This window comes from Prorops nasuta, unplaced genomic scaffold, assembly GCF_024137725.1.
Source record: "Prorops nasuta isolate Cenicafe-Biocafe unplaced genomic scaffold, Cenicafe_Pnas_1.2 PNAS00005, whole genome shotgun sequence".
Lineage (NCBI taxonomy): Eukaryota > Metazoa > Arthropoda > Insecta > Hymenoptera > Bethylidae > Prorops > Prorops nasuta.
Genome location: NW_027116802.1, coordinates 5,643,435 through 5,666,664, shown reverse-complemented (window position 1 = coordinate 5,666,664; position 23,230 = coordinate 5,643,435). Strand labels below are relative to the sequence as shown.

The 23,230-nt window shown below is 32.2% G+C and overlaps 3 protein-coding genes across 7 annotated transcripts; all 3 read left to right on the top strand.

The window, feature by feature from the left end:
• The first annotated feature begins 5,793 nt into the window (after positions 1-5,793).
• Positions 5,794-14,886, top strand: LOC136773952 (uncharacterized). Its single transcript, XM_066727950.1, has 2 exons — positions 5,794-8,957; positions 9,023-14,886. Exons 1-2 carry the CDS (start codon positions 6,501-6,503, stop codon positions 10,685-10,687), a joined length of 4,122 nt encoding a protein of 1,373 aa, XP_066584047.1. The 5' UTR covers positions 5,794-6,500; the 3' UTR covers positions 10,688-14,886.
• A 1,857-nt stretch (positions 14,887-16,743) lies between these two features.
• Hsc20 (iron-sulfur cluster co-chaperone protein HscB-like protein, mitochondrial) lies at positions 16,744-18,578 on the top strand. 5 transcript variants are annotated; one of them, XM_066727951.1, is made up of 5 exons: positions 16,744-17,292; positions 17,375-17,631; positions 17,693-17,782; positions 18,198-18,279; positions 18,442-18,578. In XM_066727951.1, exons 1-4 carry the CDS (start codon positions 16,924-16,926, stop codon positions 18,265-18,267), a joined length of 786 nt encoding a protein of 261 aa, XP_066584048.1. In that variant the 5' UTR covers positions 16,744-16,923; the 3' UTR covers positions 18,268-18,279; positions 18,442-18,578. The 5 variants fall into 5 exon arrangements, 3 of the variants coding, with proteins under 3 accessions (XP_066584048.1, XP_066584050.1, XP_066584049.1); XR_010822688.1 differs by having other exon boundaries at positions 16,746-17,292; positions 17,693-17,851; XR_010822689.1 differs by lacking the exon at positions 18,442-18,578 and having other exon boundaries at positions 17,375-17,611; positions 18,198-18,251.
• A 2,410-nt stretch (positions 18,579-20,988) lies between these two features.
• Positions 20,989-23,100, top strand: LOC136773972 (protein phosphatase methylesterase 1). The gene is made up of 8 exons (XM_066727996.1): positions 20,989-21,270; positions 21,419-21,611; positions 21,674-21,783; positions 21,851-22,084; positions 22,156-22,221; positions 22,314-22,633; positions 22,723-22,855; positions 22,931-23,100. Exons 1-8 carry the CDS (start codon positions 21,197-21,199, stop codon positions 22,947-22,949), a joined length of 1,149 nt encoding a protein of 382 aa, XP_066584093.1. The 5' UTR covers positions 20,989-21,196; the 3' UTR covers positions 22,950-23,100.
• Positions 23,101-23,230: the final 130 nt, after the last annotated feature.

Sequence of the window (23,230 nt, the reverse complement as noted above, 5' to 3'; positions counted from 1 at the left end):
GTAATAGCGAATAACATACACCGCTCCCTCAACATTTGTCTCTGCTGAATGCTACCAAAGTATAGGTTACTTAGGCCCGATTCCACAAGACTTGTTTAAACTGGATTAAGTTAATTATGCTATATTCTGTGACATAAAATATAGCAAAATTAACTTAATCCAGTTTAAACAAGGCTTGTGAAACCGGGCCTTACTCGTTACTCGATTCTTGATTCGTAAAACATCAACTAAAACACAATTATTGTTTTTCTAATTCTAGACCGAATGGAAAGCGCCTATTATTTTAATAGTTTAGTCTTTTGAAGTGGAACCGTTTTATAAGTGGTATATTTATTTATCTTGGACACAATTAATCTAGGGAATTTTCTTTGATATTTTGACCTTAGTTGCATTGCTGCGGATAAGACTTCCTTCCGACCGAAACCCAAGGCCGGTATTCATAGGGCGCATTCCACTTAAGGCCAATAACGCCCACAATATATAATACGTGTAACGTGAACTATTACATTATGAGCGTTTTGGGCCTTAAGTGGAATACGCCCATAGTCGTTACTTATACATATTTAAGACCGACTTAAGCATAGGTTATCTTTTTCTATTACTGTTAGGTGAAAAAAGACAATCGATACTTTAAGTCAGACTTAAATATAAGTAACGACTATGAATACCGGCCCAAAATCCTATTGCCGATCGTAAACACCCGCTGTCTTCAAAGGGGGCGCCATTCTCGCTGTTTCTTCTTTCTGCAGTTCAGCTCAGGGGGCGGAAACTCTCATATACACAATTCACCCGTAATGCTTAGTTCCTCCAGATTTTCGAGTGGTGCGATGGCGCTGCGATCGATGACTGTGGCGCCGCCAGGTGTCAGAACTGTGAAACAGAGTTTTTTATTCACCTATTTATTTATTAATACTAATTAACAATAATTAACACTTAAAAAGCCTTTGAAATTAAATTTTTAAGTTTTTTTACTTGTTTAGATACAAGATATGTGTTAATTTTGCCTAAACAAAAATTATTGTATGATAGCATATGATGCGCTTTTTTGGCGCCAAAACTCCATTACGCGGGGCTTTGCCTTTCAGCCGTATAGAGTAGACGTGTAATTTTTATCGGGTCTTAATTTTGCAGAAAGACGCATAAAATTGAATAGAAAGTGATAATTTGTGTGTAGAAAAGAAAGAAAGGCAACTGGATAAAACAATTTCACTATTACACCTTCATTTTTTTAGTGGAGAAAGTGTGAAGTTTGGTGTAAATTGTTGCGTGGGTTAGTTCAGCTCAAATATTATTAACTTTTTCATTTACCAATAACGTATATACAAGTAGTTGCATAATTAAATCTTGTTTTTTCTTAGGAAACACTAACAGTTGCAATGGGAAAAAGTTGTTGCGTTTTGGGATGCCCTTCAAGATGGGATGCACCACAACATATTTTCCCAAAAGTAGCCACAAGATTTGCTCAGTGGAAGAAATGTATATATTCTTCAAAAGTGGCACATTTAGATGATGAAGGTCTAAAAAAGTGTGTAGTGTGCTACAGACACTTTAAAGAATCTGATTATGAAGAAACACATAAACAGAAAAAATTAAAATCTTCTGCGAAACCCAGTATTAATATTATAACTGATTACACGATACAATCTGTAGAGACTGAATCAGGTGAGTTATTCTTTTTCTTTCAATTTTATATTATAAAGTTTTCATAAGTAACATAATATTTATATTTTGATTGTTTTAATTACAGTTGATGATCGTTTATCACCAATTGAGATAGCTGTATCATCCAATAAACCATGCTCAACATCTAAAGAAAGATTGAATACTGGTAAGAAATATAAAAGTATATTTCATTGATTAAAACTAGTGTGCAACAATAACTGTTTCAAATTAATTAATTTTGATTACAGATAATTATTCATTATCAACTTTCTTGGAGCCACATGACTCTATAAATGATGATGTAATGGAAATTGGCAAGTATTTCAAGCAGTTTTATAAATTTTAGAAAATATTTTGTTCTATAAAATTTAACTTTAATTTAATTTAAATTGTAGATGTTTCAAGAGAGTTTAATGTGGAAGTACCCATAAGCACAATAGAAATTGTAAGTGAGAAGGGAAACCCACGAAATTATTTATTAGCTAAAAGGACAAATATGAAGAATCTGAGTGGAAGAGAAAGGAAACTGTACAAAATAGCTAAAGTGTTTGAAAAAAAGGAAAGAGATACTCAGAAAAAAAATATGTTGTTAAAACAGCGATTAAAAGAAGCAGAAAAATATAGTAAATCTAAATCTATTGAAAAATTACTGAGTCAACTAACACAACAGCAACGAAATTTTATTTATATGCAAATAAAGGCATCTGCATATGCACCAAGGGTATGGAAAAAATTATATTATAATATAGCTAAAGCTAAAGCACTCGGTTTTGATATAAATGATGTCCTGTATAAAGGATTGTCATTTTGCCTTCCTTAAACTGCATCATTAAGAGGTACAATAGTGCCTCAATTAGATGATTAGTATCAAAAGTATAAAATTACGTTCACACTCCTGTTTTTTATAAAAAAGTAGTGCATTTGAAGTCTTTTCTCTTATATGTTATTAAGATTCTTTAAAATCTAAATACATACAAATTAATAGAATAAATTAATTATGACAGACATAATATTTTAACTAAGTGTATATAAAATAATACTTAAGCTACAATTATGCGTGAATAGTTATATTAATTAAATATATTTATATATAATACTGTAATAAGTATAGTAATAAATATACGTTATAAAAGACTGTGAAAATTAAAAAATTTAAGAAATTAGATTATTATAAATGTTATGTACTGTCGTATATGAATAAATTCACATAGAAAATGTACACACAAATATATGTTTTTAACCTTTTCTGCAGGGGCGAAGATATACTTTGGATGAAAAGATCCTAGCTATTTCATTATGGAAACAATCATCAAGAGCATATTTATTTTTAAGAGAAATGTTCCATCTTCCTGCCACTAGAACATTACGTACAATGCTGCAGAAAATTAATACTTATCCTGGTCCGATGAAATTTATAAATCAACATTTGAAGGAATCAGTGACACAAATGTCAGAGAAAGAAAAGTATTGCGCTTTAATGTGGGATGAAGTAGCACTTAGTGCACATGTTGATTATAACAGCACGAAAACTTACATAACAGGATTTGAAGACTTTGGGTTTGTAAGAACACCAAAGTTTGCTGACCATGCTCTAATTTTCATGGTACGTGGCATACATTCTGGATGGAAGTTTCCATTAGCCTATTTCTTTTGTGATGCTGCAACTAAAACTAACCAATTAGTTGATTGCATTAAAAGAGTATTGGAATCAGTATTAGAATCTGGTCTTCATGTTCTTGCTTTTGTCTGCGATCAAGCAGGAACAAATGTTGCTGCTATAAATAAATTGAAAAGGGAATCTTTCCGCAGTGAAAATGAAAATGGTATGTTTTTATTTATTGTACTTAATTTATAACGAATAATAACTCTTTACATGTAAACTGAATTTTTTAAAACAAAATTTATTTTGACAGACTACTGCATTAAATTATTTGGAGAGGAAATTGTACCAATATATGACCCACCGCACTTAATAAAGTCTATAAGAAATAATATGTTGACAAAAGATCTGGAAATTAACTTTAAGAATAAAAATGAAAATGAAAGGCAAATAGCTTCATGGGATATAGTTCAAACAGCATATAAGATGGATTCAATGGATCATTTATATAAATTGATGCCTAAAATTACAGCGGAGCATGTGGTGATTAAGAAAATAAAAAAAATGAGAGTAAAGCATGCTGCGCAAGTTTTAAGTAAAACTATGGCTAGTTTTATCATGTACCATACAAAGCTTAAAGGTAAACTTTTGTTTTTTTTTCTATTACTTTATATTTGTGAGCTTTCATTAAGTTATTTTCTGATGTTCTTTAAATTATAGGTCATATAATTTCCAAAGAGGGTCCCCTCCAAATTCCAAAGAAAGAAGGCCAAAACACTGCGGAAATGCTTAAATTTTTTAATGATCTTTTTGACTCAGTGAATGGATATACCACAAAGACACCAGAAGCACCGTTGAGAACTATAGTGAAAGTAAATAGTAAACATGAAGAGTTCTGGAAAAGTGCTATAGTTAAGTTAGAAGATATGAGATTCGTTGATAAAAAAACCAAACAGCCAGTGAAGAACCCACCATGTTTAAAAAACTGGAAATGTACAATACTAGGCTTCCAAAAATTATGGCACATGATGAAAGAAAAAGGATTTCTTTCTTTAAAACCCAGGATGATCAATCAAGATCCACTGGAGAATTTTTTTGGTCAGATAAGAACCTTTGGAAGAAACAACAGCATTCCAACTTGCACTCAATTTGAAACATATTACAAAGCATTGTTAATTAATAACTTGACAACAAAGAGAACACGAAAGACAAATTGTGAAGATGTATGCAATGGAGATTTGCTCTTCACATTAAAATCTATGTTACAAAATGAACAGATTAATAAACAAGACAATGAAGATGAATTTGAAGAAATTATAATAGATGATGCCAAAGAGGAAATAGATAAATATATTAATAATATGAATATGGAGAAGATAACGACTCTAAATAAAATGGTCATAAAACTATTACAAAATACAGAGATAAAAAATTGTACATATTGTGAAAAAAGTTTAGTAAATAATGAAACGCAGCCCACCAATAATGTAGTCCAAGTATTCCAAAAAGCGCAAGAAGTTTTACAACAAAACATGAAAAAGAATGTAGAGACAAAAAATTTATGGACAAAATTAGAGACAATGTTATGGATAGAGCTTGATTTACTATGGATTAATTGTGAGAAACACAATATTCTTTTAAAATCACTGCTTATGCAAGTGATATTAGCACAATATATTGTGAGATGGTGCACCAATATTAATAGAATATTGCAAGGAAAAGAACAACGAGTGGGAAATAATTTATTTGCAAAGGAAGCACAAAATAAATATTTGAAAACATTAAAAAAGGAAAGAGGTGAAAAAAAAGGAACAGTACAGAGACCATTAAAAGAGCAGCAATCAACGCAGAAGCAAAAGTGAGAATAAAATCAAACCATAATAAACTATTGTTTCAAAGAGTCTGATATCAAAAGATGAGTATAGTTAATTATATATGGACAGCTAGTCAGCAACCAGTTCCACTAAAATATCTAGAATTACCTTTAAGAGAGCACAAGAGCAGCTTTGGGAGATTAAATTTTATAATTGAAGAGTGACATGAAAAATTATCAAAACCTAGATTATGTACTTCGCTATTTAATATAAATGTTAACAAAAGACTGAAAACTTCGATTAATTAATTACATCAAGCAAACTGCAGAAAATTGTGAAGTTTGATTACATTTTCCATCACTCTTTAAATGACTATTGTGATAATTGATTATTTATATGAATTTTTAAGGAAAATATGTTTAATTTTATATTTATTGTTAATATTCTTGTTATATATGTATTTATAGAAAGCAAATGTATTTTTGATATTTTAAAAATATAAAAATTTAAATTAAATTTTTTGGTGTTTTCTTTTGGATTGACTTATATATATAGTATATATTCTACGTATGCATATATATATACACACACATAAACGGACACACTTACACATGCAAAGAGTTCCTGTGCTTCTAGCGCCATCTCACCACTCGAAAATTTGGACGAACTACGCTTTACGGGTTTACCTATCTTGCAGAGAGTTTCCGCCCCCTGGTTCAGCTGCCCTCATTTGCAGTCAAACCAAACGCAGAGAGACTCTGAGAGACAGAGAGAGAGAGAGAGTAGGAATACATTCGTGTTACCGTAGTTTAATGCTGTTTTTAAGGCAGAAAGAGGCAGAAAACATGTCATTTTATTAATTATTGAATTAATGAAGAAACTTCAGTTACATTCTTTGTGCCTTGGATTGTATACAGAGTTGTCAAGGTTCGGCTTGAGTAGTTGGAGGTGAATTTAATAAAATCAGAAGGGCTGGTGATTTGGCAGGATATTGATTTGTTCGCGAGTGTCGTGCTGCCTCCATCACACATGAACCATAGACAACCATGGACGTCGATATTTTTGGGGCACAGCCTGCCTCAATATCTCGGTTTCGGGCAAGCTGTGTCCATCGAAGATTTCCAAGCGCCTGATGGAGCGCAAAATGTTGTAACGAGAACAGTTTTCCGCAATCTGTTTCTACTACATTAAGATACAGGCATACTTATTTCTGCAAGCAGGCATAGAGAAACAAAAAAAGCTGCGATATCGCGGTACAAAGGCGATAGTGGCTGCCATTTCCTATTCTATTTCTAATATATGAGGGTTATATTTCTTGTGTCAATAGCACTCTAAGCTTTTATTATTGTGCACTGAGATTATTGAAATTATCTCTTCAAGAGTAAGAGGTCCAGTGTAAAGCAGCTATAACAACAAAAGACACAATGGTTTTGAATGGTACTGGTTCAAGCAGTAATGGTGGCAGTGCTGTGGCCTGCCCTGTTTGCACTTTATATCTACGTGAAGGTATCAGCCTGCAAAAACACTTGGACACCCACCCTAAGGAACATGTTATAGAAGCTCTTATCAAGGCCAGCTCTATCTCTCCTCCAACACATTTACTATCACCGCCTGCTCTGCTTCCCCAATCACCTTCCACATTACAGTCACCGTTATCACAAAATACATCTATTACTCAAAATACTCATATTTCATCTCAGTCTCCTTATCCAATAGGACCTATTTTTGAGTGTCCATCAATTGGCTCTATGATGCCACCTCAATTTGCTTCCTTTAGCTATCAGCAATTTGTTAATAATGGGACCATGATGATACCACAATATGCAATGGCTCCACAAACTAATCAAATGATGCAGATGTTATATAATCCCTATAGTATGTATCAGCAACAACCAATATCTACTGTACAGATGCTTTCTCCAGTTGCTACGATCCATAATTCTACAAGGGCAAGATCTATTAATGCAGTAACTGATGAAGCTGTTAACAATAGAACAACCATTACACTGCCGGTTAATAACTCTGAGTCAAAACAAATTATACCTGAAATATTACAAGAGTCTGAAGTAGAGCAGGAGCAAGTCTTACCAGATACGGACCTTCCATCTTCTAATATATCTACAAATGAAGATACTTCCACTAGATCAGAAGAAAATGAAGATTGCAGGATTCAAGTAGAACACAGAGCACAGCAAACTCAAAATATCAATAGTCAAGATCGAAATATAAACCACGAATTTAATGATATTCATGCTTCAATGACAATTACATGTGATAGCAAAACTGAGAACGAAGCTGATGCTGCGTTACCAGATATTGAAAAAAATATTGAATCTCTTTCTCAAGCTCATACAATTTCTGTAGATGTACATTATTCAACAGTACATCATGAACAATCAGAAGCTCAACAGCTTAATGTCATATATAACAATGAAACTAATAAAGAAAATATTAATGATGCTTCAACAATTATATCTAATGCTGAATTACGGCACGAGACTGAAAAGATAACTGATAAATTTGTAGGGAATGAAGGAAGTGAAAATTCAAATTTTTCTAATAAATCTTTGGGAGAGTCTTCAGAAAATAATGATAAGCCTGAAATTGAACAATTGGAGCATCTTCTGATTACTATAATGGAAGATGAATTTGATAGTTCAAAGCAAAGTCGTGAAAAAAAAATAGCATCAGATAAAGAAAACTTAACACAGGGACCAGTCATACAAAGGGAAGAAACTGTTATACAGGATACAACAGTAATAACTCCAACACTAGATAAAAATATTGAAAACTTACCTGACACTGAAGTCCAAATAATAGAATCATGTAAAGAAAATGAGATAGATCAATATTACAATTATACATACATATATAAAAATAGCTTATCAGCTCCTGCTTCTCCCATTGTTCATAAAAAAGTTAATAGGGTGTATTCGGTTCATTCTGAATGTGGGTCTCATGAGAATTTGAATTTCTATCCCTTTGGATTTGATATTTCTGGTATGCAAATTGATGAGAATGAAAAGCATCAATTACGAGATAATCTTAATGAGGCTGATATGGATATAGAAGAAGTTCATAGCCCCCACACTCCTTTAATTAAATATGGTGAAGACACAGAACACCTCAGATCACATACTCCTTTATCAACTATTAGTGATATTTCAATTTTAAGAGTTAGAAAGGATCTCAGTAAGCCCTGCTCGCCTGCATCTGCTCACTCCTTTTGTCATATGGATGCTGAAAGTATAAATCAAGATGAGAATAGTAATGAGGCAAGAGAAGGAATAATGATAAAAGATTTAATTAATTGTTCTCCAATAACTGCTGAATCAAAAATAGATAAGCAAGATGGCAATTTTCTTTCAAGTGTTGAAAAAAAATTAGACAGCAATCATATCTATCATCAATCTGTTATTACAGAACATGTCAGTTCATTTTCAGGGGCATACTCACAACAACCTGTCATAGTCCATGATTCATATTCAACGCCTAATAATAAAAATCATAATATGTTAAATCTGTCAGAGTCGATCACTACCATGTTTAGTGATGAAGGAAAGATTCATCAATCTAACAAAGTTGCTACACAAAAACATTCTACAGAACTCTTAAGTATAAGCGATGATGCTCATGCTGGTCCAATGAACGTTTTTGAATTTGATGGACTTCAAATTTTAGTTCCTAGTCAATTCATAAGTGAATCATCACAAAAAGCTGTCAGTGCAACCAGTCAACAATCAATGACAAGTAGTGAAGGAGGTACTGGTATTGATGAAGAAGTCAAAAGTATCAATATGAGAGCTGATGAAACTATGCCTCCTAGGGGAGAGCTATCAGAGCAGGAAAGTAACGGATGTACTGAGCAATCTACATGGCAGGTTGGTAAATTTTTTGTGTTGTAATTGAAAAATAAGTTACTTAAAAACATTTTATTTTTATATAGCTTTACATAGGACAAGAGTCATCACGTATGTCTACATCTTATGATCTAATGGCACGGGAAAGCTGGGAAGAATCAGAGGGATCTGACAACGAAATTGGTGGACCACTATTAGATAGCAGATCACTGGCCACACATTTTACATCTAGCTTATTTTTAGATCGTGATAGAAAAACTCCAACAAGGAGAGCATTTAAATGTTTTCATTGCTCAGAAGTGTTTGATTGCCCCAAGGAGAGAAGAGTTCACATCACAACAGTGCATAAAGAGGCAGGTGCTAGTAGCAGTAGAACTCTACTGGATCAACCTGAAATTAAGGACATTAAACTGTTAGATGGACGGATGAATGCATTTGAGGATATATTTGTACCAGGTTTGCATGTCCAACAGATGTATCATCAGCAGCAACCTCTTTTACATCAATTACAACCACCGCAGTCATCTGAATTATCAAAGCTAGAGCATAATCAAAAGACAAACAATTTAGTAATTCCACAAAATATTGAATCAACATGTACTATATGCAATCAACGATTTGGTAGTGAGAAATCTTTACAAATACATCATAAAAGAATGCATATTACTGATTTATCAAAGAGAATTCGCGAGGTTTCGAAATGCCAAATATGCAATCAAGAATTTCCATCAGTGATTTTATTCAATGCTCATTTAAAAATACATCCCATGGAATGCGGGCAATGCGGCAAATATTTTTATAGGAAACAAAATTTTAAATTACACATGAAAAGGCATTTGGGAATTAAACCTTTCCCATGTACAGTGTGTGACAAAGCATTTTTAACAAAGCAAAAGTTGGACGAGCATACGAATGGTCATACAGGAAATGCACCTGTTAAATGTAATTTATGTAATGAAACTTTTCGTAGATACTCAAATTTAACACAACATAAAAATAGGCATCATCTTAATATTAAGAAGAAATTAAAGGACTATATATGTCATTGCGGTGAAGTTTTTCATACAAAAAAAAAATTGGCTTGGCATAAGGAAACTCACGATGAAAAACCGAAAGCTTGCACATATTGTAATGAAAGATTTATTCATATGGCTAGTTTAACGCGTCACATGCGACGAGCCCATAATAGACGATTTGTTCCTGATGCTCAAAGAGAAAATGAAAACGTAGAGTGCCCAATATGTAAATGTATATATTTGAGATCGTCGTTAGCAGTACATATGCGTGTTCACAATGGTGAAAGACCATATGAATGTCAAGTTTGCTCGAAGACTTTTAGCACCAAGTGGAATTTACAATTACACAAATGGACACATGCTGCTCGCAGTACAAAACCTTATAAGTGCAACCAATGTAACGCCGCTTTTTATCGTCATAGTGACTACACTGCTCATATGAATTCTCACCGAAATGTACGTCCTTACACTTGTAATTATTGTGGAGCGCAGTTTATAAGGAAGTATAATTGCTTAAGACATGTTAAGGAACATGAAGAGAATAAAGCTTATACGTGCGATGTTTGTAACAAAACTTTTCATAGATCTTATTATCTTAAAGAACATTTAAGAGTTCACTCAGGCGCAAGGCCATATACATGTCATATTTGTGGAAAATCCAGTGGCACAAAATCGAATCACAATAAGCATGTTCGAATACATCATGCCAGAGAACCTGTGAATACTGAAAACTAATTTTAATGTTTTTAAATAAGCTATTTGAAGCATGTGCGTGTGTGAACAGTAGTTACGGTTCAATCAAATGTATTTAAAAACCTTAGAAAAATCTAGCATTGACCTTACTTATTAATATTAAATATTTGCAAACACTGATAGGAATTGGTCGTGGACATAAAAGTGGTTCATATAGTAACAAAAATTCAGCTATTACTGTATTCAAAAATTTAATTAATATATATAATATATACAGGGTGAGGAAAGCGATAGATTTACATCCTAGTATGTCGGAAACCGAACATTTGAGAATAAAAGTCTTTTATGTACGCACATACATATAGTATTGAACAAGATTTTTTATTAGTCATTAGTATTTATGTAACCATGCATGGAGTTTTGGAAAACATGCCAAGATAAACTTTTTTTTTTAATAGTGATCCTTATTTTTTATTGCATATTCTTATACATTTTTTTAAATAGTATCTTAAACTGTACGAATACAGTTGCTTCCTTTAGTATTTAAAAGTGTGTAGTCGAAATAATTTGTGTAAGCAGTCTTGTGTGCGAGCATATCCTGGCGATCGCGCGGAATTCTTTAGTTCAGCCCACACATTTATAGTTTTAAAGTTAAACATCTGAAAAATGGCTGAATGAAATATTTATTAATTGAGGAGCTTCAGGCAAGTTACAAGAATATGCAATAAAGAGCATAGGTTTGAAACAAAAATTTACCTTGATATGTCATCCAATTTTCCACGCAACAACAAATGCATCTTACTACCTAACAGATGTTTAAAAATATAAAACATACGTATACATAGGATGTCGCACCGAAAAGATAATACAAATTTTAGAGCAGCCAAATATTTTGGAGAAAAATGTTCCGACTTGTTTATACTATTGCCGACTTTGTTACGTTAATCCTTCGAGCGGAGAGAGTACTACCTTTCAAATCTTAAAGGAAAAGAGGGTCAAGTGGCATATAATTTAAAATTTCATTTAATATTCTTTACAATGCTAAGCAATTTTATTTTTAATTTAGGCTTAGTGTCCGAGAAATTAGCTTTAGAAATTAAAAAAAATGCAATTAACCATGCATTTTTACCTTTTAACACTTGGCCTGCGGGGAACGTATTTTTACGTTTATTGCAGTCTGTCACTGGAGCGCGGGTCACGTAAAAATAGTATTTAGTAAATTTGTGATGGGTACTTGCTAACCACCACAAATCTACTAAATACGTATTATTACGTCTGTGTGATATTAAATGCGTATTGTTTGTGTTGCTAGGCAACGCTTTGCATTCCGCTGCACGCGTAATTCGGCGGCGAAGTATACCGCATGCCAAGTGTTAATAAATTAAGTATTTAAAATGTTGACTATTAATCGCCATTCGATCAAAAAAGTAATTTTTAAGTTTTCATCCAGTAAGATGTAACCACATAATTTAAAAAGAGTTTTCTATAAAATAATATAGTAAATGTTTTTAAAATGTTGTTATGATTTGATTGAAACTTTATTTCATCAAACTGCAGTCGGTACATGGTCGACATTAATTTTTCATATTTAATTAAATAAAAACTAGTTATACAGTTACTTTATTCTTTTTTTAACTTCTGAAGGTAATTTCTCGGTCATTACTTGTTCAAATTAAAAAAAATATATATAGCATAACGAAGAGGATTACACGAGCTTCAAAATGATGAGCCACTTGACCCCTTTTTCCATTTAAGATTTAAAGGGAGGCACAATACTCCTCCTGTATTTGAGGAGTATATGATGAAGTAGTCAATAATGAAAATAAGTTTTCCGTTCAAAGTATCATTCGATATTTCTGTGAATTTTTTTTTAAAATATTTGTGCTTCTTGAAAATACCTCTATAGTTACCTTTTCAGTACGCCATCCTGTTTAATTGTTTTTCTAATATACTTATATATTCTTCAAAATATTTCAATCTATCCATTCCTTTTCCTTATCCTGTTTAAAGGATGAATTACCTACGACTATTCTAAAATATCTTCGTTATTTTTAAAAATGTACAAATTTAAGTATCTTATTTTAATGCCTAATACTAAATAACCATTTATTGTTGATTGTAGAAAAAGTAATGTGAAACTATTGTTGTTAGACTTCAATGGGGATATATGATGGTATCGTTCATTGAATCGACCTTGAAAAGTCATTTGAAGGCTTTGTAAAGGAAAAATCGAATTTTTTGTGAATGGTGTATTTTTTATATTGTTATTTGCTCTCTTGTAGTTGATTTTACTAGCATTCCAAACAACGTTAGATAGCACCGAGTAAGTTAAATTCATCTTTTAGGCCGATACTCATAGTCGTTACTTATATTTAAACCGACTTAAGCATAGGTTATTTTTTTCTATTACTATTAGATGAAAAAAGACAATCGAGACTTTAAGTCAGAATTAAATATAAGTAACGACTATGAATACCGGCTTTAGTTACCTTTCAGTCAATTGGATGACTAAGGAATGCTATAAAATGACTTTTAGTCACATGTGCTGTATCGAATTATATTGATCAATTTATCTTTTTACACTCAACGCTCACAAGATATTTCGATTTGAAATTATAAATATAAAGGCGAGCAATTATATACATGTGTGTAATGTGTATATGTAACAGTGTCGTACTCTACTTCATTTAAACCAATAATACTTTTATATGTACAACTTCAAATCGAAATATCTTAGGAACGATTAGGTTGAAAGATAAATCAATATAGTATTTAGGAAAGTTCTTAAGATTAGCTACAAGAATATGTAAAAATATAGTGTTTCATTTAAAACACATTTCAGTTGACATTCATATTGTCTTGAAAGTTGAACTAATAATATTACCTTTTGTACCTCTAGAAGCCAACAATTATTGTTTAACATATTTCTTTCTACAATCATCGATTAATAGTTTGTTTAGGATAGGACATTAAAATTGAATAAGCTGTATGAAAATGGTAAAGGATTAAGTAAAATGGCTGTAGGTATATCAAGATCCTTTTCATACTTTTTAACAGAATTCTTTATTACATATTTTTACGTACATGCAGTTGTTTCTGAAAGCTTGTCAAAGCATTTTTAATGTATTGTTTTAATCAAATGTTTACAATGTTCTTACATTTTAACTAGTGTGAACGGTATATTGCGAGTATATATCTCAAAAGTAAAAATATTCCCAGGACATATCCTGATACCCATAAAACACCAAATGTCTTAAAGACATCTTTTAGGTGTCTTTTAGTCAATTGGATGACTAAAAGATGTCTATAGGACAACTTTTAGTCAAGTGTGCTATATGGGTAGAATGCTCTAAGGATATTCACACGTCTAATGATATTCTTGGGATGTCTCCTGAACATCATGTGCTATCAGGGTTAGCAGTGGTTGAGTAGACTGGAGTAGACTGTTTCAGGAAACAATTATATACGATTTTAAGGTTGCACATGTATAGTGCTTTGAAAGCTATCAGAAGAAACCGTAAGAATATAAAATCAAAAATAGGGAGTTTCATGAAAGAACACATTTGATCTTGAGAATTCTTGAAAATTGAAATCATCATTTATAAATCCTGCGCGTTACCATTTCTATTAATTTTTAGAAATAATGAAAATATTTTAGAATAAAATCTTAGGTGACTTAGAGGCTGTTTGAACGGTTACAAAAATATGTCAAAGATGTTTGACGAATTAAAAAATGCTAAATTCTGATTGCGCAAGTACACGAGTTTGTACATATATGTATATATAAAATATTGAGTTTGTACGAAAACTTTGACACATTTGTGTAATCATCTCTAAACGGATCTTTATCCTTTTTATATGTATCGCCTTTCATCGATTATGCTAGTGAGTACTGAGATTAAAAATTTATAAAATACAGTAACCCTCTATTGGCTAAAACAACTGGATCGTCAATTAGTTTTTTTGAAGCAGAGTCGATGTAGGCCGGAATACACACAAGGTGTTTCACCTAAAGTGTTACAAACATTGAAGCTACTGTGGAAAATTGAATCATCGTCTTTGTTTGCTATAGTATAGTATAGGATAAAAATTTTCAGAATGTATGGAATGAAGTTAACTGAAAGGTCGACGAAACAATTTCCCACAGTGTAGTACTAGCTAAGATTTTAAAAACTAGAATTGAAAATAAACTCTTTTGAATAAAACACATTCATGGTGAAAAAATAATATAGTTAGAATTTCTTATTTTTGTGTTGAAGGTTATTTTGATGACGTTTACAAAATAAACTCAATTTTTTCTTTTTTTAAACGAAAACTTTATTTTTTATATTATAATAGTTACTTCAATTTAAAAGTATTTTATTAATATCTTTTAACCAAATAATTTAAGCAATATCTGGATTTAAAATAATATATACACAATGGAAAACTGAATTTTGCGTTGTTCAGCTATAGAGCACTGTAACATATCATTTTCCATGTTGAAGTACAGAGTAAAGTTAGTCAAATGGTAAAAGATTCAATTTCCCGCAGCGTATATATATACACAGTGGGAAATTAAATCGTGTATGGTTCGACTAGCTTCACTCTGTACTTTACATGGAAAATGATATACAATGTTGGAAATTGAATCGTCGGCTTCGTGTTAGTGTAGTATAGGAGTTTAGCAGAGAATGTACGAAGTGAAGTTAGCCACAAAAGGTAACCAAATCAATTTCCCGGAGTGTACATAGTACTACACTATAGCTGAAACCACAAATGATTCAATTTTCCATTATATACATATTTAAGCATATACCTAAGTGCTTTGAAAAATGATTTACACATTATTTTATAACAAATTTACTGTTTTAAAAAGTGTTTGGAATTAGGTAAACATCAAGTGGGAGCCTTAGGGCCGGTATACTTCAAATCAAGCAGGCCTCACATCCAACATAGCAAGTAAAAATCTGAAAAACTGCCAATCAAAATTTGTATTTTCAGACTTGCTTGTTATGTTGGATATGAGGCTTACCTGATTCTGAAGTGGTACCGGACCTTATTAGTAGCAGTTATAATTTTGTTTTTATAAACCTGTTGACTTCTATTTAAATACGTCGTGTAATTATTATTTTTTACACAAACAGAGTTGTTGATCATAAATAAATATAGTAAATAAGCTTGTAGACATACCCAGAAGTAACCATTAAAAACACCAAATCACATTTTCAATGTTCATCATTTATGTTTGATAAAAATATATCATCGTTAAATGTATTCATAGAGCACTCATGGTCTGCCGTCAGCAAAAAATCCTCATATTGTTATTATTATAACCTAAGTTTCTACTTTCCTTCCAAAATATCCAAATTAATTAATTCTAAAGATTACATGATCAATTGATATCAGTTAAACTGGACTAGAAAAAGTCTGCTTTAAGCCAAGCCGACTATTCCAAGATGACTTAAACATGACATTAACAAATTTACTATTAGTCGGCTTTTAGTAAAATGTGCACTATTAGGGTAATGTTCAAAGAACGCGTTTTATAATTTTATTACTTTTCGGGAATTACTCAGGCTGCGTTCGTTTATTAACTGCGAGTACTAAACCTCTACAATGTATGTCACGTAAAATATAGGTTTTCAGTATTGGCAGCACATACATGAACGCAGTCTCAAATCTGATTAGAAAAAGTCGACATGTAGCCAACTTTATAGGGCGCATTCCAATAAAAACTCACAAACATTTGCAATCTGTCATTTAAATTAGGGCGAGGACATCTCAGCTCATTAAGTTAATTTTGCTACATTGTACGTCATATGAAATATAGCAAAATTAACTTAATAAACTCTTAATAAGTTGAGAGGTCCTCGACCTTATTGTGTTATGAGCGTTTTGGATCTTACGTCTTAAATGGAATACGTCCATTATGATCGTTTTGAGACTCAAGCTGTTCATGGGCATATTCCACTTAAGGCCGAAAACACTCATAATATATAAATGTGTCACATGAACTATTATATTATGAGCATATTTTATGCCGTAAAGTGGAACGCGCCCTATAAAATTTTCACGTTACTAGCATCTTACAGCAGCCACTTATTATATGTACAGCGTATTCAAAATGGCGGATTTGGCAATTCGGAAGAATAAGGCTATTAAGACTTTTCTTTGTTTTTAGCATTGCGGCAAAGTGAAGTCCAATCAAGAAAAAGAACAGGTTAATTCAAAAAGTCCAGTTAACTTCAAATGAAAATTTTCTACCTTAATTAAGTGGTTGGAATTCATGATTAATAATGAATATCTTGTTATTACCATTTGTTGGTATTATGCGTACAGTATCGTATAAAATATTTCCAATTTTTATTGACCATGATTGTAAAATAAGTTTCCATAATAAGTATATTGTTGCTAAAACATTTATGCCTCGAGCATTACAGTATTCTTCTATTAATTCAATTAAATGTTGGAATTGTAACTTTATTTTGAAGTCTGACTTATTTTGTTCAAAATGTAAAGTGGTACAAGAAGTGCCTGAAAATAGAACATATTTTAATATTATTGGAATAAAGCAAAAATATGATGTATCTAACACAGAAATCCATGATAAATATAGACAGCTACAAATGTTGTTGCATCCTGATAAATTTGGTAACAGATCTGAGGTAAATGAAATCTATTTCTAGTTTTTATTAATATTCAAGTCAAATATTTAGAAATGTAGCTTATGAACTATATCAACTTTAGAGAGAAAAACAAATTTCTGAGCAAGTATCAGCACTCATAAACAAAGCTTATGATACACTGCAAAACCCTTTAAAACGTGGATTGTATATGCTGGAATTAAATAACATAAGCATACCAGAAGGTACTAGTAATCTGAATCCTGAATTTTTACTTTATGTTATGGGAAAAAATGAAGAAATAGAAGAGGCCAGTAATAACAAAGAAAAGGTTTTAAAATTGATAGAAGAAAATAAAGAAGTACTTCAGAATCTAATAAAGTAAATATGATATTCATAGACAATTAAGTTGTTAAAATTAAAATACTGAATTTTTTTTTAGACATATTTCAGATGCCTTTGGAGAAAATAATTTAAGTAAAGCAAAAACCTGCATTATCAAGATGAAATATTATACCAGTATTGATAAAAGGTTAAAAAAATTAAAAGAAGATTTGTCTATAGTGGAGTAGTAGAATATGAAAAACTTAATGAAACTAATGTAATTAAACCAATTTTTTTTAAACATCAAAGTTAAAACTTGTAATTTCATATTGGCATATAAAACATTTTCAATTATTGTACTTATAAATTCTCTATTTTCCATTGTTCAATTAACTGAGTTATTCTATTTACATTTTCTGCTACTTGTTCTATAGTATTACTTGATAATTCATGAATTATCTCTTCTTTATATGAATCCTTTACTTCTTCTAATATGGTTTGAAATATTTCACAGTCTATATTATCTTCTAATTTCTTCCCTGTGTAGCCTCTTTCAATTAGACGATCATACAATACTGTGTTATCTGTTCTTAAAACAATTACAATATCAAACCATCTTTCAGGAAAAAATTCTGCACCATGGTAATCAACAATATTTCCTCCTTCGTTTATAGACGTCTCCATACAACATAACAGCTAAAATATGTAAATATATTTAATTCCTTTTTGTTAGTTCCAATTATATTAAATACATTACCTTATCTTCATTTAAAAATGGACACTGATATTCTTCATCAAATTCTTCTAAACATTTATACTCTGCCGCCAACTTAGAAACATCAAGCCATTTTAAACCCGTTTTTTCAGACAACATACGTGATGTTAAACTTTTTCCAACACCAGGAGTACCTGTTTAAAATATTGCTTAGTTTTGCAATTTGATAAACTGAACATATAAATAATGTAACACTTTAATTATTTTAATTATATTCTTTTTAAAACTTGCCTGTTAATAAAATATTAGGTAAACTTCTACTTTCCGAACCCATATCTTTGCTAAAACAAAATGTTTAGTGGCTGTAGTATAGATGAGGGGAGAACAGGGCATTTAAATTCCCAGATCAGACCTCAAATCAAACTATCCGCAGTGATGCAATGATCACCTTAGGATAAAAAAGAAACCCTAGTTGGATTCGTCCGGAATAGTCCGGATGTTATCTATAAACACAAAACCGGACATTGGACAATTCAATAATACCATACGAACGTTACTCTTCGATAGAGAGGCGACAACCACGTTAGTTTTAAGTTATCGTCATTTTTGGCCAGAATGCCCAGGGCCGCCGCCCCAGCCAGTCCCCACTGGCCCCCAGGCCCAGTGCAGCACAGTGCAGCATATTACATACATATGTACATGTATGTATGTATGTATATACATATTTACATAGCCAGGAGGAGACTGCGACGGCGACACTGTAGTATACCACTCATTACAAAAACTTTGTTTACAGAGTTGGCAGCACTGAGAGCACAAAGAGTGTTTTCAAGATAGGATCCATTCCACTATATTTTAAAAGATTTTGTAATTATAAATTGAGGAAAGTTCAAATTCACAACATAAACAAAAAACACGCTCTAGGCATTGACAGTGTTTACGATTTTTAAAGTTATTCCACTGTATTTTAACAATTTTTGTTTAATTGTAGATTGAGAAAAGTTAAAATTCACAACATATAAACACAATACGCACTAGGCACTCACAGACACTCACAGTATTCCATTGTAAGAACTTGTTTAATTGTAAATTGAAAAAAGTTCAAATTTACAACATAAACACAATACGCATTAGGCACTGACAGTTTTTACGATTTTTAATGTTATTCCACAGTATTTTAAGATATTTTCTAATTGTAAATTAAAAAAAGTTCATATTCACAACATAAACACAACACAGGTACTAGGCATTGACAGTATTTTCGATTTTTAAAGTTATTCCACTGTATTTTAAGAGATTTTCTAATTGTAAAATGATAAAAGAACTTATTGACAGTACAAGCACAGCACGCGCACCACGCACTGACGTTTTTCACGAGTTTTTCACTCATTTCATTGTAATTTGGGAGATTCTTGGATTTAGAATGGAGGGGAGCACGAATTTCGCTGAATTCTTTGAAGAAGAGCGTGGAAAGTGCAGCGAGGCGCGCGAAAAGTGAGAACAGTGAAAAAGGCCCGATCGGCCCCGGTCGCCGTTGGAAAATTCGAAAGGCCGTCGCGGCGGCGGATTCGCAAAACCAAAATGAACATGGCGGAAAGCGGCCGGGCGGTGGTGGAGAGAGAGGTAGAACCTGCTCGAGTGCTCGCTCAAATCCAAAAACTGGTATCAGTTCAGTTTTCGGATTTGTGTGAGCAGGTTCTACCCCTCTCCCCACCACCGCCCGACCGCTTTCCGCCACGTTCATTTTGGTTTTGCGAATCCGCCGCCGCGACGGCCTTTCGAATTTTCCAACGGCGGCCGGGGCCGACCGGGCCTTTTTCACTTTTCTCACTTTTCGCGCGCCCCGCTGCACTTTCCACGCTCTTCTTCAAAGAATTCAGCGAAATTCGTGCTCCTCTCCATTCTAAATCCAAGAATCTCCCAAATTACAATGAAATGAGTGAAAAACTCGTGAAAAACGTCAGTGCGTGGTGCGCGTGCTGTGCTTGTACTGTCAATAAGTTCTTTTATCATTTTACAATTAGAAAATCTCTTAAAATACAGTGGAATAACTTTAAAAATCGTAAATACTGTCAATGCCTAGTACCTGTGTTGTGTTTATGTTGTGAATATGAACTTTTTTTAATTTACAATTAGAAAATATCTTAAAATACTGTGGAATAACATTAAAAATCGTAAAAACTGTCAGTCCCTAATGCATATTGTGTTTATGTTGTAAATTTGAACTTTTTTCAATTTACAATTAAACAAGTTCTTACAGTGGAATACTGTGAGTGTCTGTGAGTGTCTAGTGCGTATTGTGTTTATATGTTGTGAATTTTAACTTTTCTCAATTTACAATTAAACAAAAATTGTTAAAATACAGTGGAATAACTTTAAAAATCGTAAACACTGTCAATGCCTAGTGCGTGTTTTTTGTTTATGTTGTGAATTTGAACTTTCCTCAATTTATAATTACAAAATCTTTTAAAATACAGTGGAATGGATCCTATCTTGAAAACACTCTTTGTGCTCTCAGCGCTGCCAATCCTGTAGACAAAAAGTTCTGGTAATGGGTGAAAGTGTCGCCGTTCCCTCAAGAGCCAGATCTGTCTGTGGCTGCGTTTGTTCGTTTATGAACTTCGAGTATTAAAACTCTACAATGCATGTCACGTAAAATGTAGGTTTTCAGTGCTAGCAGTATACCGTCGAGACTCGGGAGTCGGGATGTAGTATGTATGTACAATGTAATGCGAAGCGAGCACAATAAATAATGTTGAAAAACTGTCAAATGAGCCTTGTCAACCTAAGCGCGGTTGATATCAAAATAATTATTGTTTACTAACTTCTCACGAGAATAGGAAAGGTCCTTTATTTTTTCTAATCTTATATCAAAGAGTAAATTTTTCGGCCTGTATCTATGCAAATATGTCTTCTCTCCAAAAGTCTATTTTGAAATCTAAACTACCACCTTCGGGTATTAATTTTGGTCTGAATTCCAGGTTAGTGAATGTTAGGTTTTATTTTAATACTTGTTTAATATCGTTCTAAGTTTGTGAGTCATTTTGATTGGATGAAACAAAGTTTTGTCTTAACCATTTTTTGAAGCAAGTTTTTTATATATTCAGTTTGTGAAATATTCTTTTATAGATTAAGTAAAACAAAGAGTCTTCAACGTAAAAGGGATTATGAGCCAGTCCAGTGGTCCATGTACTATGATCATTCCAAAGATATAAAGATAGGAGATAACACTTTTCATGTTTACACCAGAGGGACGGAGGGTCCTTTATTAGTCTTATTGCATGGAGGAGGGTACAGTGGTTTAACATGGGCAGAATTTGTAGTAAGTATAGAAAGAGATTATTTGTTATGATATTGTAGTTCTTATAAATATATATTTTATAGAAATCTATAACAACAATGGTCGTATGTAGAGTGATGGCAATAGATCTTAGAGGGCATGGAGATACTGTTACCACAGATGAAGAAGATTTATCAGTAGGCACCTTAGCATTGTAAGAATTACTATCTAAAAAGTTTGTTCTTTATACTCTTTATTTCAATGTTTATTCTATTTGTAAGGGATGTAGCTGCAATTATAGAAGCTGATGGGGATAATAATTCAATAGTTCTAATTGGTCACAGTATGGGTGGTGCTGTAGCAGTAAGGGCAGCATCTTTGATTGAAAATTTATGTGGGTTAGCGGTAATAGATGTAGTTGAAGGTACTGCAATGGATGCATTAGCATCTATGCAAAGCTTTTTAAGATCACGTCCTTCCAGCTTTAGTTCAATTTCTCAAGCTGTTGAATGGTGGTAAGTTTTTATAAAACTAAACAATTACATTTACTGCTGTACAATTGAAATGCCAATCTTTTTTTTAATAGTGTACGTAGTGGACAAATACGTAACATTCAATCAGCTAAAGTTTCAGTCCCTGGTCAGATAAAGAAGTTAGTGAGTTTTCATACATTATATTTAAAACTTTTCAATGTATGTATATTACCTCTGTTTTCAATAATACTAATAATCTTATAATTTACAGTATTGAAACCAATCGATTAGCTACTCATGACATAGATGCTCACTTAAAATTGGCTTCCATTGATTATGAGGAGCCATTAATTCAAAGAGAAGATATTATACCAGAAGAAGAAGCTAGTAATATGGCACCACCTACTCCTAGTAGTAGTACACTTGTAAAGAAGTACATATGGAGAATTGATTTAGCTAAAACTGAACAGCATTGGTTTGGTTGGTTTAAAGGTTTATCTTCAGCTTTCCTTAATATACCAGCTCCGAAAATGTTATTACTCGCTGGCGTCGATAGATTAGATAGAGAACTTACAGTAGGCCAGATGCAAGGTAATGGAAAAAGCAAAACTGCATTTACTGTGTGATCTATTTCATTAGATGAGTTTTTGAATATTTGGTTATTATTATTCTTTATACAGGAAAGTTTCAAATGCAAGTTTTACCAGCATGTGGACATGCAGTTCATGAAGATGTGCCAGATAGGGTTGCAGAAGCGATTGCCACTTTCATGGTTCGACATAAATTTGCGGATCCTGCATCGGATTTTGTAAGGTAAGCATCATTATTCTGAATAATCCTTTTTATATCATGAAAAAATTACTTTAACATGAGTATTTAACATTACAGAACTTTTCCAGCCTGTTGAAAAATAACAGTCTAAGATTGCGTCATTGCTTAAGTTAGTTAAATTATATAAGTTTAAGTTGGTAATAGCTTAATTTTATATTATTTATTAGAAAAGGAGGTATCGTTAAAATATACTATATGTGTAAATAAAACTTTTATTTTGGTGGAAAAGAGCAATAAACTTTTTTTGCGTAAAATGCATTTATATATTTTCGTATAAAATCGATTTATTAAAAGTTTATAAAAAAAATGTATCAGTTTTACTTAAGCGAATGATATTAAAAGTTTTGATTAATACTG

What these genes read in the sequence shown, in the direction of transcription:
- LOC136773952 (XM_066727950.1), top strand. Translation starts at nt 6,501, where the DNA reads ATGGTTTTGAATGGTACTGGTTCAAGCAGTAATGGTGGCAGTGCTGTG. An exon ending in CTGAGCAATCTACATGGCAG is followed by an intron (nt 8,958 to 9,022) that starts GTTGGTAAATTT and finishes ATTTTTATATAG; the next exon opens with CTTTACATAGGACAAGAGTC.
- Hsc20 (XM_066727951.1), top strand. Translation starts at nt 16,924, where the DNA reads ATGAATATCTTGTTATTACCATTTGTTGGTATTATGCGTACAGTATCG. An exon ending in AATTTGGTAACAGATCTGAG is followed by an intron (nt 17,293 to 17,374) that starts GTAAATGAAATC and finishes TATCAACTTTAG; the next exon opens with AGAGAAAAACAAATTTCTGA. An exon ending in TATACCAGTATTGATAAAAG is followed by an intron (nt 17,783 to 18,197) that starts GTTAAAAAAATT and finishes ACCATCTTTCAG; the next exon opens with GAAAAAATTCTGCACCATGG.
- LOC136773972 (XM_066727996.1), top strand. Translation starts at nt 21,197, where the DNA reads ATGTCTTCTCTCCAAAAGTCTATTTTGAAATCTAAACTACCACCTTCG. An exon ending in TCTCAAGCTGTTGAATGGTG is followed by an intron (nt 22,085 to 22,155) that starts GTAAGTTTTTAT and finishes TTTTTTTAATAG; the next exon opens with TGTACGTAGTGGACAAATAC. An exon ending in TACAGTAGGCCAGATGCAAG is followed by an intron (nt 22,634 to 22,722) that starts GTAATGGAAAAA and finishes TTCTTTATACAG; the next exon opens with GAAAGTTTCAAATGCAAGTT.